The sequence below is a fragment of the Acinonyx jubatus genome, chromosome X, assembly GCF_027475565.1.
Source record: "Acinonyx jubatus isolate Ajub_Pintada_27869175 chromosome X, VMU_Ajub_asm_v1.0, whole genome shotgun sequence".
In the NCBI taxonomy this organism is placed as follows: Eukaryota; Metazoa; Chordata; class Mammalia; order Carnivora; family Felidae; genus Acinonyx; species Acinonyx jubatus.
Window position 1 is genome coordinate 7,406,980 of NC_069389.1, and position 15,006 is coordinate 7,421,985.

The window sequence follows — 15,006 nt, forward strand, 5'->3', positions numbered from 1 at the left end:
ATACTATGGGGAGAAACCACATTAGGATATATGTATTCTTGGGGTGCCTGGGTGGCTCAGTTGGTTGAGCGTCTGACTTTGGCTCAGGTCACAATCTCACGGTTCTCATGGGTTTGAGCCCCGCATTGGGCTCCACACTGACCCAGTGGAGCCTGCTTGGGATTCTCTCTCTCTCCCTCTCTCTCTGCCCCTTCCCCGCATGCTCACAGGCTCTCCCTCTCTCAAAATAAATAAATATCCCTTAAAAATTTTTAAATAAAGATACATGTATTCTCTCTCTTTCCCACGGCTCATCCACTGGGCCCCAATTAAGGCCAATTATTTCACATTTAAGTGTTAGCTTTGGAAATCTGCATTACTACATTGAAATGTGTTCAGAGGAACTATCTTCAGAGGCACGTACATGTGCTCACACTCCAATCCAAGCCACCTGGTAGGATTCTGAATATGACACAATAGTTCATCCCATCCAAAGTAGAAAGAATAGCAGGTGAGGAGAGGTTTGGATCATGTTTAAAAATTTTTTTTAAACATTTATTTATTAAGAAACAGAGAGAGAGCATGAGCATGGGAGGGGCAGAGAGGGAGGCAGACACAGAATCCGAAGCAGGCTCCAGGCTCCGAGCTGTCAGCACAGAGCCCGACGTGGGGTCGAACCCACAAACCGCGAGATCATGACCGGAGCCGAAGTCGGACGCTCAACCGACTGAGCCTCCCAGGCTCCCCAGTATCATGTTTTTAAACAACTTTCAAAGCTGAAACTTGGGAATGTCATTCTCAAAGTAATACCAAACTAACTAAGCCTTATATTCAGTCATTCCTGAGACTGATCTCTTATTCCAAAACAAGACTGGAAGACTTACTGCTGATGTCTTCTCACAATTCCTCATGAATATACACCTAAGACGGTAACAGGATCCAATCCCCCTTATGAAACTTTTTTTTAAAGACAAGAACAATGAATCTAAGGAAAGAGTTTCAAGCATGTGTTACATACTACTTTAATAAACAATTACACTCAATCTCCACGGCTGAGAAAAGTGAAGTTTGGTACATGAGCTGTCCATTTTAGCAAACTGGATACATAGCCATTATACACATGCAGTAGTCAATCTTCTTCTCGTCTGTCCTGGGAATCCTAAGACTTGAACGTGGGAGAGCAGCCTTTACCACAGTGGCTCATAACCCAGGTTTTGAATGCCACCATATTTGTACTATCACATGATCGATATTCCGGAGCCGCTTAGATGGAGACCCCATGGATGATGTGGTTTCAGGAGGCCAGAATCTGACTCTAATTATACCTTGAGAGCATTCTCATGAGGGCTCAGATGGGGTGGGAATCTAACCCTCATCTGCAAGTGACAAGAGATGATGACTCTGCACATTCAAGTTGGCCCCCAGCGGGACATATGTCATAGAAGGTCAGACACCTGTCCACAAAACACAAACAGCACATTTGGCGTTCAGATGCTCGTCTTTATGCGATGGCTGTGGACAGAGCAATCGCCAAGGTTTCCAGAGAGAGGGAGAGAGCGCTTTTGTGTAAAACTGTATAATAAAGTTAATTTAAACATAAAACCTGGGGCGCCTGGGTGGCTCAGTCGGTTGAGCGTCCGACTTCGGCTCGGGTCATGATCTTGCGGTTCATGGGTTCGAGCCCGACGTCGGGCTCTGTGCTGACAGCTGGGAGCCTGGAGCCTGCTTCGGATTCTGTGTCTCCCTCTCTCTCTGCCCCTCCCCTGCTCATGCTCTGTCTCTCAAAAATGAATAAACATTAAAAAATTTTTTTTAATAAAAAAATAAAAAAATAAACATAAAAACCTCATGTTTCTTTTTAACCCAGCAATTTTTCCTCTTCTTTCAAAGCTTACAATTGAGTGCTTTTAGGATGTGGTAAATGACTGAAAAAGTCTTTTACAGACCCCCTGCTTTCTCAAATCAATGTTTTTAACCGTTTCTTACAAGCTACTGTAACATATTACCCTCCTCCCTCTCAATTCACGGAGCCCAATATCTGGATGGAATGAAATTGCCCTTAGTTCACCCCCAAGAAGTCTGTCACTTCACGTGTCATCTAGCAGTGGCAAGACTCAGAGAAAGCCAGCAAAAGAACAAAGTTTCCATTAAAATCAAAGAAAAAGATCGTTTAAAAACTCAGCGTGAAAAGCAATGGCAAAAGGAATTTGTTTTTAAAAAAAAAAAAAAGCCTTTGTCTTCTCCACTCTGATCTGGCAATTAATTAGTCACCCTTGCCCAGTCTTTCTTTACCATCTCTCAGCGGATTTAGTCATTGGCCACCTGTAATTCCCCAAAGGAACATCTCTTTTGTGCCCAGGTGTTACAGTCTCTGTGAAAGGACTCGATTCTCAGAATGTGTGGAGGATTTGAAACATGTCAGTATTTGCTTAACTAAACTAGGCCCTCTGATTTTGAACATAAAACTGGGAGGAGGCTGAGACGAACTAACGCTAAACTCATCCCAAGAGAATTCTCTAATGTCTTCCTCTTCTGAAGAAACCAAAGCCCAGTGGCTAAAAACCCACTCATTTTTAGAATCCCAGCCACCACATTACGCACACACGTTTTGGGAGTCTACCTGATACTGTTCCTTCAGTATCTCTCCCCTCCTGAGGCCTGAACTGCCTCGGCCTTCATTCTAGTTTTAAAAAGATTTGGGGCGCCTGGGTGGCTCAGTCTGTTAAGCATCTGACTCTTGATTTCGGCTCAGGTCATGATCTCACGGGTCGTGATTTCGAGCCCCGCGTCAGGCCCCGTGCTGCCTGCGGAGCCTGCTTGGGATTCTGTCTCTCTCTCTCTATCTGCCCCTCCCCTGCTCGCTCTCTGCCTCTCTCTCAAAATAAACAAAAATAAACTTACATTAAAAAAAAGATTTGGTACTTACTGTCTAAGAGCCATTTCATTTGCTTACCCTCGCTGTAAAAACAAGTTATGAAACAATGGGGATGTGTGGGGGGAGGGAGACCTTCAAACTCTTTTCATTCTAAAGAAAAGCAGAAGTGAATCCCAGGAAGGAGGTGTGGACTTATAAGGATGTGGCATTTCCTCAGGATCTGGTGGGAATTCATTGATTTGATTTACAACAATTGAGAGTCACGGGATTATTTTCCCTAGGAATGCTCATGCCCGAAAACAAGGACACCTTCAGGAAGAGGAAAAGGAAGAAATACAGTCTAGGAACCTAGGATGCGAACCAGGAAATTCTTTTCCACTGCCTGCATTTAAAAGTGCCTGACAAACTCCACCGGCTTTTTGGAGTTCAGTAGTGTGCTGTGAGGTTTTCCCTTGGGTGTGCACTTAGTGCATTTTGCACTAAGAGGTCCATTCGAACTTTCCATTAGGCAAAAATATCACCTCCTGAAAAGAATCAAGGATGCCAGTTGTCACTGTGAAAATTACCCAAGTCTCTGTGTTCCTCAATCCCTCATTAAACTTTCAAGAGCACATATAGCTAGACAAGGATGCAATTATTAAAGCCCACCTAGCTCTCAGCTCTCGAAAGCCGGTTCCTACTGATCCCCCCGACACACCTTGTGTGTCTACAGAACGAACTACTTGCTGTGCGCACATACACTCCTTCTCATTCTGTCCCCGTGCCTCGGTTTCAAGGCCGCCTACCCTTGGAGGCGGGCTCACATCAGGCACTGCCTTTGGGACACCCAGCTGGAAGAAACGTCTTGCTTCTCTGAAATCCCAAGTACGGAGTCCGTACCTCTCTTACGGCAATTAGTTTCCAATTTGGTATTGTGGTTACTGTTTTGTCTTGGACAAGATGGTGGGTCCTCGGCACCCAGCACAGTGAATGCCCCACACACGAACAGAACGAACAGAGTAGCGTGGCGCTTTAACCGACCGAAGTCACCGGCCGGAAGCAAAAATGTACACCCTCGCCCGGAAATATCTGTGTAGTGAACACAACTCATAGATCAACGGTGTCCAGAACAGACAGAGCAGAAAGTCACGTTAAGCTATATTATCCAACACGTGGAAATAAGGCAACAAGAAGACTGTGCGCCCTTGCCGGGGCGGTGGGAGAACATCGTCCACCAAGGCCGCCCAAGGAAGGGTCATGTAACTCCTCAGGCCGGGATGTCACAGAGTTCGGCTTTCTATTTACTCTCAATGGAGGCTTAGTCTCTGCAAAGTTAAATGTCAACTTGGACACTTGGAGAAAACTGATGACATATAACTCATTTTGCCCAAACGTTATGACTTTACTGCCCTTTACGTCCCCAACCAGTTTTGCATTTCATTCAGCTGCCTGATTCTAGCGCCCTTCCTCCCGCACACTCCCACCCCACCCCCACCCCCACCCCCACCCCCACCCCCACCCCCACCCCCACCGTTTGCCGGTCCTTCATCAGTGACCTCGATAAATCCTCGACGGACCCATTTGGTTATTGTATGAGAACTGGATGCTCAACTGCTGGGAAGTCACACTCTGAGAATATTGATAACCATGAATAAGAGACACGTGTAAAAACATAGGTAGTCCTAGCATTACTTTCCTACTCATAATCCGTTTTCTTTCATTTTTGTCTAGAAGAAATTTCCCAAATACCAAATTTATTCACCTGCACGCATTTCTTTCCATTTGGAGGCTTTATTCAGAAACACGGTAAAATGAATGAATATTCTTTACTCCTTGTCTAGCATAACTTCTCATGGCCTCCATGTGTCTCCTTGCAAGCCTGCTAATAAAATCAATTCAGTAGTAACTTTATTTATTTATTTGTTTATTTATTTATGTATGTTTATTTTTCAGAGAGAAAGCACACGAGCTGGGGAGGGGCAGAGAGAGAGGGAGACATACAGGCTCCGTGCTGTCAGCTAAGAGTCTGATGCGAGGCTCGAACCCACAAACCAGGAGATCACGACCTGAGCCGAAGCCGGACACTCAACCGACTGAGCCACCCAGGCGCCCCAGTAAGTAGCTTTATTTCGAAAGCCTTTATCACAGCTGAATATCTCATCTTTTGGCATCAAAACAAAATCTGCTTATAAATTTCTATCAATCATTCGAAATTGCTGAACATCATAGAAAGCAGTTTTACACGTTACAACGATAGCATTTCGTAAATTCGAGCCATACTAATACCGCATTAGGAGCAAGACCGTTGTTCTGAAACCACTACCGGCCGTAATGGAAACCAGACCCTGAGTGCTTTAAGAAGTCACTAGCTGAAATTGAATGGAATGATCACCCAATCTGTAAAGGCTTTGTAAGATTTCCCCATAAAACACAGGTAATTTCTGGGGCGCCTGGGTGGCGCAGTCGGTTAAGCGTCCGACTTCAGCCAGGTCACGATCTCGCGGTCCGTGAGTTCGAGCCCCGCGTCAGGCTCTGGGCTGATGGCTCGGAGCCTGGAGCCTGTTTCCGATTCTGTGTCTCCCTCTCTCTCTGCCCCTCCCCCATTCATGCTCTGTCTCTCCCTGTCCCAAAAATAAATAAACGTTGAAGGAAAAAAAAAAAAAAAACACAGGTAATTTCTTTTTTTTTTTACTGGAGAGAAATTATTCTTTCTGATTGTCCTAAACGTCAAATGCCGTCACATCATAAAAATAAAATATAGCACGCGGATCATTCCATTTTGTTCATCCATTTATTCCTATAACACATATTCACTTTACCCTACAATAATGAAAACATTATGCCTGTTCACTGTTATTTACCATGTTGTTTAATCAACAAGGCTCAAAACGTTCCCTGGAGACACCCTTGCCACAAGTGAATCCATTCGAAGCACACTCTTGACTTAATCCCAACAAGTGGTCAATTTCATGGAAACATATGTGACAGCGAAGATGCATTTTATAGACACCTGTGGTGGGTTGAATCATGGTTTCCCCCCCCCCCCCACCCCGGAAAAATTACATCCAAGTCCTAACTCCCGGTATCTGCAAATATGACCTTATTTGGAAGTAGGGTCTTTGCAGACGTAATCAAGTTGAAGTGAATTCGTGCTGGGGTAGGATGGCCCCAGTCCGACGACTGGTGTCCCTGTAAGGAGGTTTGGTCATAGACACAGAGACACAGGGGGAAGGTCGTGGGAGCACAGAGGCAGAGACAGCAGTGGGGGCAAAACAAAGCAGTGCGTGGGGAGAGATTCTCCGAGGTTCTATTTCCTTCGATTTTGTGCATCTCTTCTATTTGGCTTCTCCAAAAGATCTAATTTTAAGAAGACTGCCATCTTAAAAATGCAAAAGCCAAGGGGATAAATCCGCCCAGCGGTCTGGCAGTTCTCACGTGAAACACAGCGCACAGAGACACTCACCTCCACGTGCTGGCAGGTTTGGATGAGTTTAGCCAAGAGGGTCTCCAGTTCCGTGTTCCTCTTAATAAGGTTGGTGAGGTTACTCTCTAAGTTTTGCTGTTCAAAAAGAGAAGAAAAATATTATGCGGCACACTTTTAATACTTCAGCATACACAAAATTACTCATACTCAGGAAGAGCCGATCCATTTTTCAGAAACCTCAATGAAATCTATGCAGCTTTAAGGATTTATAGATTTAAGCTCGGCTTTGAGAAGCTGCATTTAAAAGAACCTTCAAAAAAGGTTCGAATTTCATTCTTTTTGGTCCTGCTTCTCGTACGAACTCCGGCACATGTACCTGAATAATTAGTTATAGGTCACGAACTAGGGAGAAAGGAGGTAATTGGATTTCTACTTCTTTACCTGAATCAGAAATAGCAATAATATAAGGAGTATATTCCCACAGCAAATCAACCATTATTGGATTTTTAGGATTTACCATCTTACGGGCAGGCTGAGGCCAGCCCCTCAGAGGAAGGTTTGAATTATCCGGCTATCGCTGACATTATGACTATTTATAGGCATTTATGAGATATAAGAGGTCCTCGCCATACACATTTACTCACTCATGGTACATTTTATTGCACACACTTTTCTTTGCCTATCAACCTATCAATGCCAGATCAAATTTCCTTGAAGGCCACATTTTTCGCATCACTCTCCTGCTTACGAATCTAGAATTATTCCCTATTCCTTGAGAACATCAAAGTTAAAGCTCCCTGCAATGACTATTAAACATCATTTTCAACCACAATAACCCACTTCTCATTCTCCGTTTATGCCATCCATTCATTTATCCACTCCTACAAGTACTTACGGAGTTTCTACTAAAAGCCAGACTCTGAGAGATACTGGGGAAGCAAAAATAGAGACTCCCACTCCCCGTCCACAAGGAGATAGCACTGCCACTGGTGAGAGATGCTCTAAGCGAGCCCAGGGGCAGAGTCGGGGACGACTGGAGAAGGTTTCCCGGAGGACACAGTCTTTCTGCTGAGTCGGGAAGGGTGGGCGCGGGTGGAAGGATGGGCGAGGGAGTGTCTGGCGAACAAGAGGGGATTTCTTGGGAACATGGGATGGACGCGAAGGTGTGTGCGGGGAAGCGCGTTCCACGGGCGGGGGTTAGAACAATGTCACGGACCAAGATCAGGGCAAAGGATTAGGGCGACTATGTGTTTCAAAAGTCAGACAATTCACAAATTCAGCGGACATATGGGACAGAAGGAAATTTTGTGGAAAAGAAAACAGATCGAGGATTTGTAATGCCATCTGAGAGAAAGGATTTGAAAAGAGTATGGGGGGCGGATTGTGAAAATTTACAACTTCATAAAGGTGATAATAGCTCATTACACGGTGAAATTGCTTTCTCAGAGTGTTTACTTCTACTTTCCAAAATTTTAGATTTAGGAAGGTGTATTCAGGAAAATAATCACTTTTAGTTAACGGCTAAGATGTGTAAGTCAGAAGCAGAAATCTCTCTGGTCATTCTTAAGCAAGTTAAGCCTATTAATCTGGTCTTTATCCTATTGCCTGATTCTTTTTATTCCAAGGACCACCTTTTTCATTTCCCACAGATTCTTTATCACAGCTCCCTCTTCTTGAATTACTTTCTCTTCCTGTTCCCAGGATGCAATTCCCTCCTTCATAATTTCAAGAGAACGAAACATTCTTATTTATTCCTCAGCCTGTTCGAAAATTAAAAAAAAGCAATTCCATATTTTCCTGCGTGCAACACTTCCTAAGAACCCGAACTCTTGATGACGGGGCTCGAGGTTGTTTCCCTGGCGAGGACCCTCCCACGAGACACCCGTGTGTCAGAGAGGCACAGATCCTGGTATGACTCGGTGCCTCTGTTTCCTTCCCTGAGAATTCTATCTGGATCCAATTCCAGAGAAGGTGGGAGCGACGAGTCCAGGATGTACCTGGGGAGCCCTGGGTCTCCTGTCCCGTGCGGGATTGTCTCCGCCGTGTGCCCCTCAGGTCCCCACTGCTCTGTCTCGTCCCCACTTCTCATGAGCAGCCCAGTTTCAGCCTTCCCTCACCATTCTACATTTCCTTTCATTTCCAGTCCTCGGAGATTCTCCTCATATGTTTATACACGGTTATTAGTCTTATTTATTTGTTTGTTTTGTTTTTGAGAGAGACAGAGAGACAGAGCGCAAGCGGGGAAGGGGCAGAGAGAGAGAGAGAGAAAAAGGGAGACACAGAATCTGAAGCAGGTTCCGGGCTCTGAGCCATGAGCACAGAGCCCGACGCGGGGCTCGAACCCACGAACTGTGAGATCATGACCTGAGCCGGAGTCAGACGCTCAACCGACTGAGCCACCCGGGTGCCCCGGTTGTTGGCTTTAAAATCCATTTGAAAATATTTTATCTGTAATTCTCATGTGTTCGGAACTCAGAGGGAGGTTCTGCACATATTTCATCTGGACTGGAAGACCAACACGAACTGTCAAACACTCAAAGAGTCTCAAATAGAAATATTTTAAAGGAGAAAAATGCCACCAATCATTTTATGGTCGGAGACCAGAGTATAATTTTGAGGCACTCCATTATTCAGTGTCGTCCTTGATCTAGATATGACTACTTCATGGTGTATTTGTCAACTTCTTTTGGTATGTTAATCTTAGGGAATCTTTTTACTTGTCTTTTTGGCTGACCCTTCAGAGCAGGAAATTTCTAGGGAAAGACATCATCTAACTGTTTACGGTTCAGCTATCACAGGTATGAGTTTTCTAAAGCGAGTCAGCAAAAGAGAGCCGAATAAATATAATCTAACACATTTAGATTTTACAAACATCTGCTTGCTTCCCCTCCCTTTATTGAGCATACATCATGTATAAAAATCTGTTTTTAATCAACTAATGTGTAGACTAAAGCCTGTGGTTTAAACACACTGACCTATCTAGATCCTTTGGGGTTATTCACATTTAAATAGTACAAGTGTTACTGAAGTCCACAAAGAATTACCGAGTCACTTACAAGCATAATAAAGGGAAGTGAAGCCGGGAGACACTTGTTTCCAAGAAGTACCAAAGGGACTGACAACACTTGCGAAGAAAGCCCGGGTAATGGGAAGGTAACAAAATCCAGCGCTCAGCGAACCATGCATCCAGAAGCTTCCACCACAGGGACTTCTGTGGAGTTTTCTAGAACTTAACTGTATCGCTAACATCCTGTGTGGCGGTCAGCAGGTCCTATAACCTCCTAATTTTGGCTGTGCTTTGTGCAGAAGAGAGATAATATTTTTTGGCATAAGGGCCGGGGGACGAAGCGTATGTAAGTATCCACTTCCCTGTGGATATCTAAGGAATTCTACAGAGTACCAAAAAAATAGTTTTAGTTTCCTGTTCTCACCTCGAAAACGTCAACATATTTACATCTCCTTACGGAGCTGAGCTTCGTGGAGACCGAAGGAGGCAGGCCGGAGTGACCACACATGCAGAGTGAGGAGACGGGGGGCTGCCCTCCCACCTGAATTCTCCTGGACAAGGGACTCTCGGGCTCAGTCTTCCCATCCACAATCTGGGCTACTGTCTAGGTCAGGGGAGAAAATGAACATGTACACCAGGAACCATCGAAACGCGTTCAGTTTGGTGTCAGTAGCAGGCACCACAAGGGGACCAACCCCGTGCCTCAGGCTTGCTGGTGACTTTAGGCTGCGAGCACCTGTTCTGGTCCTGTTCTTCTCCGCACTGGGGTTTTATCTGGCCCCAGGCAGAGCAGGCTGGGGTGCTGGGGAGAACAAGGGGAAGCTGATGCCTCTAGGGGCAGTAGGTGGATGAAAAGCCCAGTTCCCCTCATCTCCCAAGTGGGAACGCTCTGAGTCGTGCCCCGTAACATCTTCCAGAGAGCCCCAGCGAGAGGGGCCCAGTGGCCCACAGCAACAACCTGCTCGAGTCCACACCCTCTTTCCGCTTCCTTCCCTTCTTGGTCCCGCTTCCCCTCTGCCCTACAGATGCCTCCTGGGTCACCTTCCAACGTGGATTGCGAGCCATGGTCTTCTTCCGGGAGAACTCAACTGAAAGTTTACTGGGAAAATAATCCTAATGTATTATTTTTAAAAAAAATTTTTAATGTTCATTTATTTTTGAGAGACAGAGCACGGGAGGGGAAGGGGCAGAGAGAGAGAGAGAGAGAGAGAGAGAGAGAGAGAGAGAGACAGAATCCGAAGCGGGCTCCAGGCTCTCAGCTGTCAGCACAGAGCCTGATGCGGGTCTTGAACTCATGAACCGAACCATGAGATCATGACCTGAGCCAAAGTCGGACACTTAACTGACTGCACCATCCAGGAGCCCCCTAATCCATTATTTATGAGTACACCTTCTTATGAGTAATAGCCACATTAGTAAAAAAGGATTTTGGGGCGCCTGGGTGGCTCAGTCAGTTGAGCCTCCGGCTTCAGCTCAGGTCATGATCTCGTGGTCTGTGAGTTCAAGCCCCGCATCGGGCCCTGTGCTGACAGCTGGGAGCCTGGAGCCTGCTTCGGATTCTGTGTCTCCCTCTCTTTCTGCCCCTCCCCCACTCATGTTCTGTCTCTCTCTGTCAAAATTAAATAAAAATAAAAAAGATTTTTTTCCTTTTGAAAGACATGTGCAAATACAAGAGATTGTTTTCTCTTCCTCCATTTTTCTTTTTTCTAGAGGTCACATATCTTCCGAATTCCAGGCTCAAAACCAGGAGTCACCGGAAATACAATGTCCGCCACAAATGTGAATCACATTTAAAATTTTCTAATAGTCATGTTAAAAAACAAAAGTAAAAAGAATCAGTTAAAATTAATTTTAAGACTATATTTTACCTAATTCAACAACCAAAATATTATTTCAACCTGTGATGAATATTAAAAAAAACTGATGAGCTGCGGGCGCTGGCTGGCTCAGTCAGTGGAACAGGAGACTCTTGATCTTGGGGTTGTGAGTTCAAGCCCCACCATGGTTGTAGAGATGACTTAAAAATAAAATCTTAGGGGCGCCTGGGTGGCTCAGTCGGTTGGGCGGCTGACTTCGGCTCGGGTCACGATCTCGCGGTCCATGAGTTCGAGCCCCGCGTCGGGCTCTGGGCTGATGGCTCAGAGCCTGGAGCCTGCTTCCAATTCTGTGTCTCCCTCTCTCTCTGCCCCTCCCCCGTTCATGCTCTGTCTCTCTCTGTCTCAAAAATAAATAAAACGTTAAAAAATAAAATAAAATAAAATAAAATAAAATAAAATAAAATCTTAAAGAAAAACTGATGAGCTATTTTACATTATTTTCGTTTCTTTTTACTAAGTCTTTGGAGTCTGGTATGTGTTTTATACATGTAACACATAAATAATTCAAGACGGTCCTTCTAAAAGTAAAGATACACGATGGTCCTTCTGCAAGGCGGATTCGGTGTCTTAATATTAAGCCAATGATTGGACTGATAACCGGAAAGGATGTTAATTTTTCCCATAACTTTTTTTTCTACTGTTTGAGAGAGACAGAGAGACAGAGAGACAGAGAGACAGAGTGTGAGCAGGGGAGGGGCAGAGAGACAGGGAGACATGGAATCTGAAGCAGGCTCTACGCTCTGAGCTGTCAGCACAGAGCCCGACCCCAGGGGCTCGAACCCACGAACCGCGAGATCATGACCTGAGCCGGAGTTGGACGCTTAACCGACGGAGCCACCCAGGCGCCCCCCATGTCATGTAGTTTTCAGTGAGGGTTATCGGAGCTGATGCTTTAACAGTCCAGGGCAGGATAGCGGATTTCACACCCATCTCAATACGAGCCTGTAGGCATCGGATCTGGACACCAGCCGAGAATAGTCAATGCAACTTAACAGATGAGCTTTGTATTTCCACATACGCCGATCCCTAATCGAATAGCAAGGTAAGCAGACAAAAATACTGCTAATTTTAGCCTTTGGAGACCCGTACCTAAGAATCAGGTTGCAGGGAATTAATGACTTGTCATTGAGTGCTACTATTAAAATGTATGCCTGAAACAGGAGATTTCAGTAATTCCTTGCGGGTTTATCCAGGCCTTAAAGAATGTTTGCTCTTATTCCGAAGTCAATGCTTGAAAATGTCTTTAAAGTATAATATTAAGTCTGGATGCCTTTCAAGGCAAACACAGATCTGGCTTGTTTCATGCCATAATATTCAGAGCGACATTCAGGAACCGTGTTTGTAGCCTTGACATCCAACACCACCGCTCCAGCACGATCAGGATATGAACACGTTGAGTGCCACAATCCATACATTTTCTTCTAAGAAACTTTAATCACAATCCTTAATATGAAAACACACCCGTATTAACACATGCCACCTGCGTGAAGGCAAAAACTCTTTATATACGTAACGAAACACTTAAGATGTTTTAATTACATCGCAGGAGTTTAAGGTTCAACTCATGACGGACCGCGGATACGTGTGATTTATGCTGGTTTTATTTTTTAATGTCTTTTTTCATTGGTTATGATAGCTAACATTTCCAAATGCCCTGGCAAGACAGGCCGCCCAGGGAACTTCAAAAACATAATAAAACTCAATCTACCTACATACAAATTTAAGTCTAGTGTTCCGTGGACTACAATTTGAGCCATTTTGATATGCGATACTGTATTTACCTTGTCAGGTTTTATTTGGTATTTCTATATTAATTCCACAGAACCTGCTCCATATAGTTATAAGTTCCATCGTCCAGAGTTCGGGGTTTATATTCTAATCTGGTAGTCAATAATACACAGGGAGCAATTTTTAAATACCATTTATGGTCTAGAAGAGCTTTCAGATTTTAATGGAGATAGGTAAATATCTCAGTAGAGTTAGATTCACCTAGTTCTAATTTTAGCAGATCCGACAACAACTCCTCGTCCCCTGGCCTTATTTCTGCCGGTAATAAGAGAGGCGAGCAACGGACCCGTAACCACATGTGTCACTTTTGAGAATCAATACTGAGGTGAAGGAAGCTGGATTACTAGGAACCTCTGAACATCTGAAATGTAGAAATTCCCATTGCAAAATTTGTGCCCATAGAGAAGTATTTCGGATAAAACGACTGTAACTTTTATCAGTGGAACACACAGGAAGCATTTCCTAGGATTGTGGCGTAAATAGAAGGGCCATGAAGGTCCAACTGGGCAGCTCTTTTGCTGCCTTTCTCTGCTCATTTGCCCCTATCCAGGCTCTGGAATCGGCCTCCACACAGCACATAAGAGGCAACCAACTGTCAGTCCAGAATTAGATGGTGAAGGGGCGCCTGGGTGGCTCAGTTGGTTGAGCGGCGGACTTCGGCTCAGGTCATGATCTCATAGTTCATGGGTTCAAGCCCCGCGTCAGGTTCTACACTGACAGTTCGAGCCTGGAGCCTGCTTCAGAATCTGTGTCTCCCTCTCTCTCTGCCCCTCCTTTGCTTGTGTTCTCTCTCTCTCAAAAATGATAAACTAAAAAAAAAAAAAAAAAAAAAAGAATTAGATGGTGAAAAGATCATGGAAATATCGGAAAACAGACTGACAGTAGTAGTTGATTATTTCTGCTCAAAAGAAAAGTTTTCAAGTTGGGGAAATCTGAATCTCCCAGAGCAGGGGACGACGGCACCGTACAGCCCGCAGACCAAATCCCGCCCACCACTTGTTTGTGTATGGCTTGCCAGCTCAGAATGGTTTTGACATTTTCAAATGATTTGAAAAAATGAAAAGGTGAAATCTTGTGACCCACGATGAGTATATGAAATTCAAATTTCTGCATCCATAAAGTTTTACGGGAGCACAAAAACTGTCATTTGTTTAAGGGTTGGCTGTTGCCACTTAGGAGCCACAATGACAGAGTTGATTACTGGTCCTTTGCAGAAAGTTGGTCTCCTTAGAAACAGTAAAAACATCTTAAAAAAAATAACCTAAACACTTTTTATTGGCTAATACGGAGTGTTTTCTCTGTTGGTCCAAATCATTTTAAAATTTCAACAACTCAGCTCACTTAACATTTTCTTTATTAAAAACAAATCTTTTTTAATGTTTATTTATTTTTGAGAGACAGAGAAAGACAGAGCACGAGCAGGGAGGAGCAGAGAGAGAGGGAGACACAGATTCTTTCTGAAGCAGCCTCCGGGCTCCGAGCTGTCAGCACAGAGCCCGACGTGGGGCTCCAACTCACGGACCGAGAGATCATGACCTGAGCCGAAGTCGGACGCTCAACTGACTGAGCCACTCAGGCGCCCCTCACTTAACATTTTCAATCCGTGCTATGAGAGCGGAGGAATATGCCTAAAATTTCAATCATTCAGCGACCCAAAATTCTAAAGAAAACTCTTTTCGTTTCTTTTTGTTGGCTACCAAAACGATTTTTAATTCATAAAAGAAAACAATGGCTTTCAAGCATGGGTGAAATGCAAATGTCCGAGTCAATTCCTCTGTCAACTTTTGCTCAGAGAAGCAGAAGATCCAGGCTGAAAAAGACTCAGAAAGGACCTCATATGGAATCAAGGTCGTTCCAGCAAGAGCATGGTGGGTAAAGACAGCAGCGAGCACAGGGATCAGTCAGTTCTTTCCGACATGTGAATAAGTGTCAAGCGTTGGGTTGCAGGTACACACCGAGTGTGGAATCACTCGTTAATTGCTTTTTCCATCCACTCGACTTTCCTCAGTCTTTTTTCTTCATCATAAGACACACCTCAAAGGGGTCCTTAGAGCACAAGATAATTAATGTCTGTAAA

General features: G+C 44.5%; 1 protein-coding gene and 1 long non-coding RNA gene across 8 annotated transcripts in view; one reads left to right on the plus strand and one right to left on the minus strand.

The window, feature by feature from the left end:
- MID1 (midline 1) overlaps nt 1-15,006 on the minus strand; it is a 579,948-nt gene that overhangs the window by 60,312 nt on the left and 504,630 nt on the right. For all 7 annotated transcript variants that reach the window (XM_027054471.2, XM_053202057.1, XM_027054474.2 and 4 more), the window contains one exon: nt 6,297-6,392. In XM_027054471.2, the coding sequence (XP_026910272.1) occupies nt 6,297-6,392 (96 nt within the window). The remainder of the gene's footprint in view (nt 1-6,296; nt 6,393-15,006) is intronic.
- LOC128311548 (uncharacterized) overlaps nt 1-15,006 on the plus strand; it is a 119,503-nt gene that overhangs the window by 47,630 nt on the left and 56,867 nt on the right. The window lies entirely within an intron of this gene.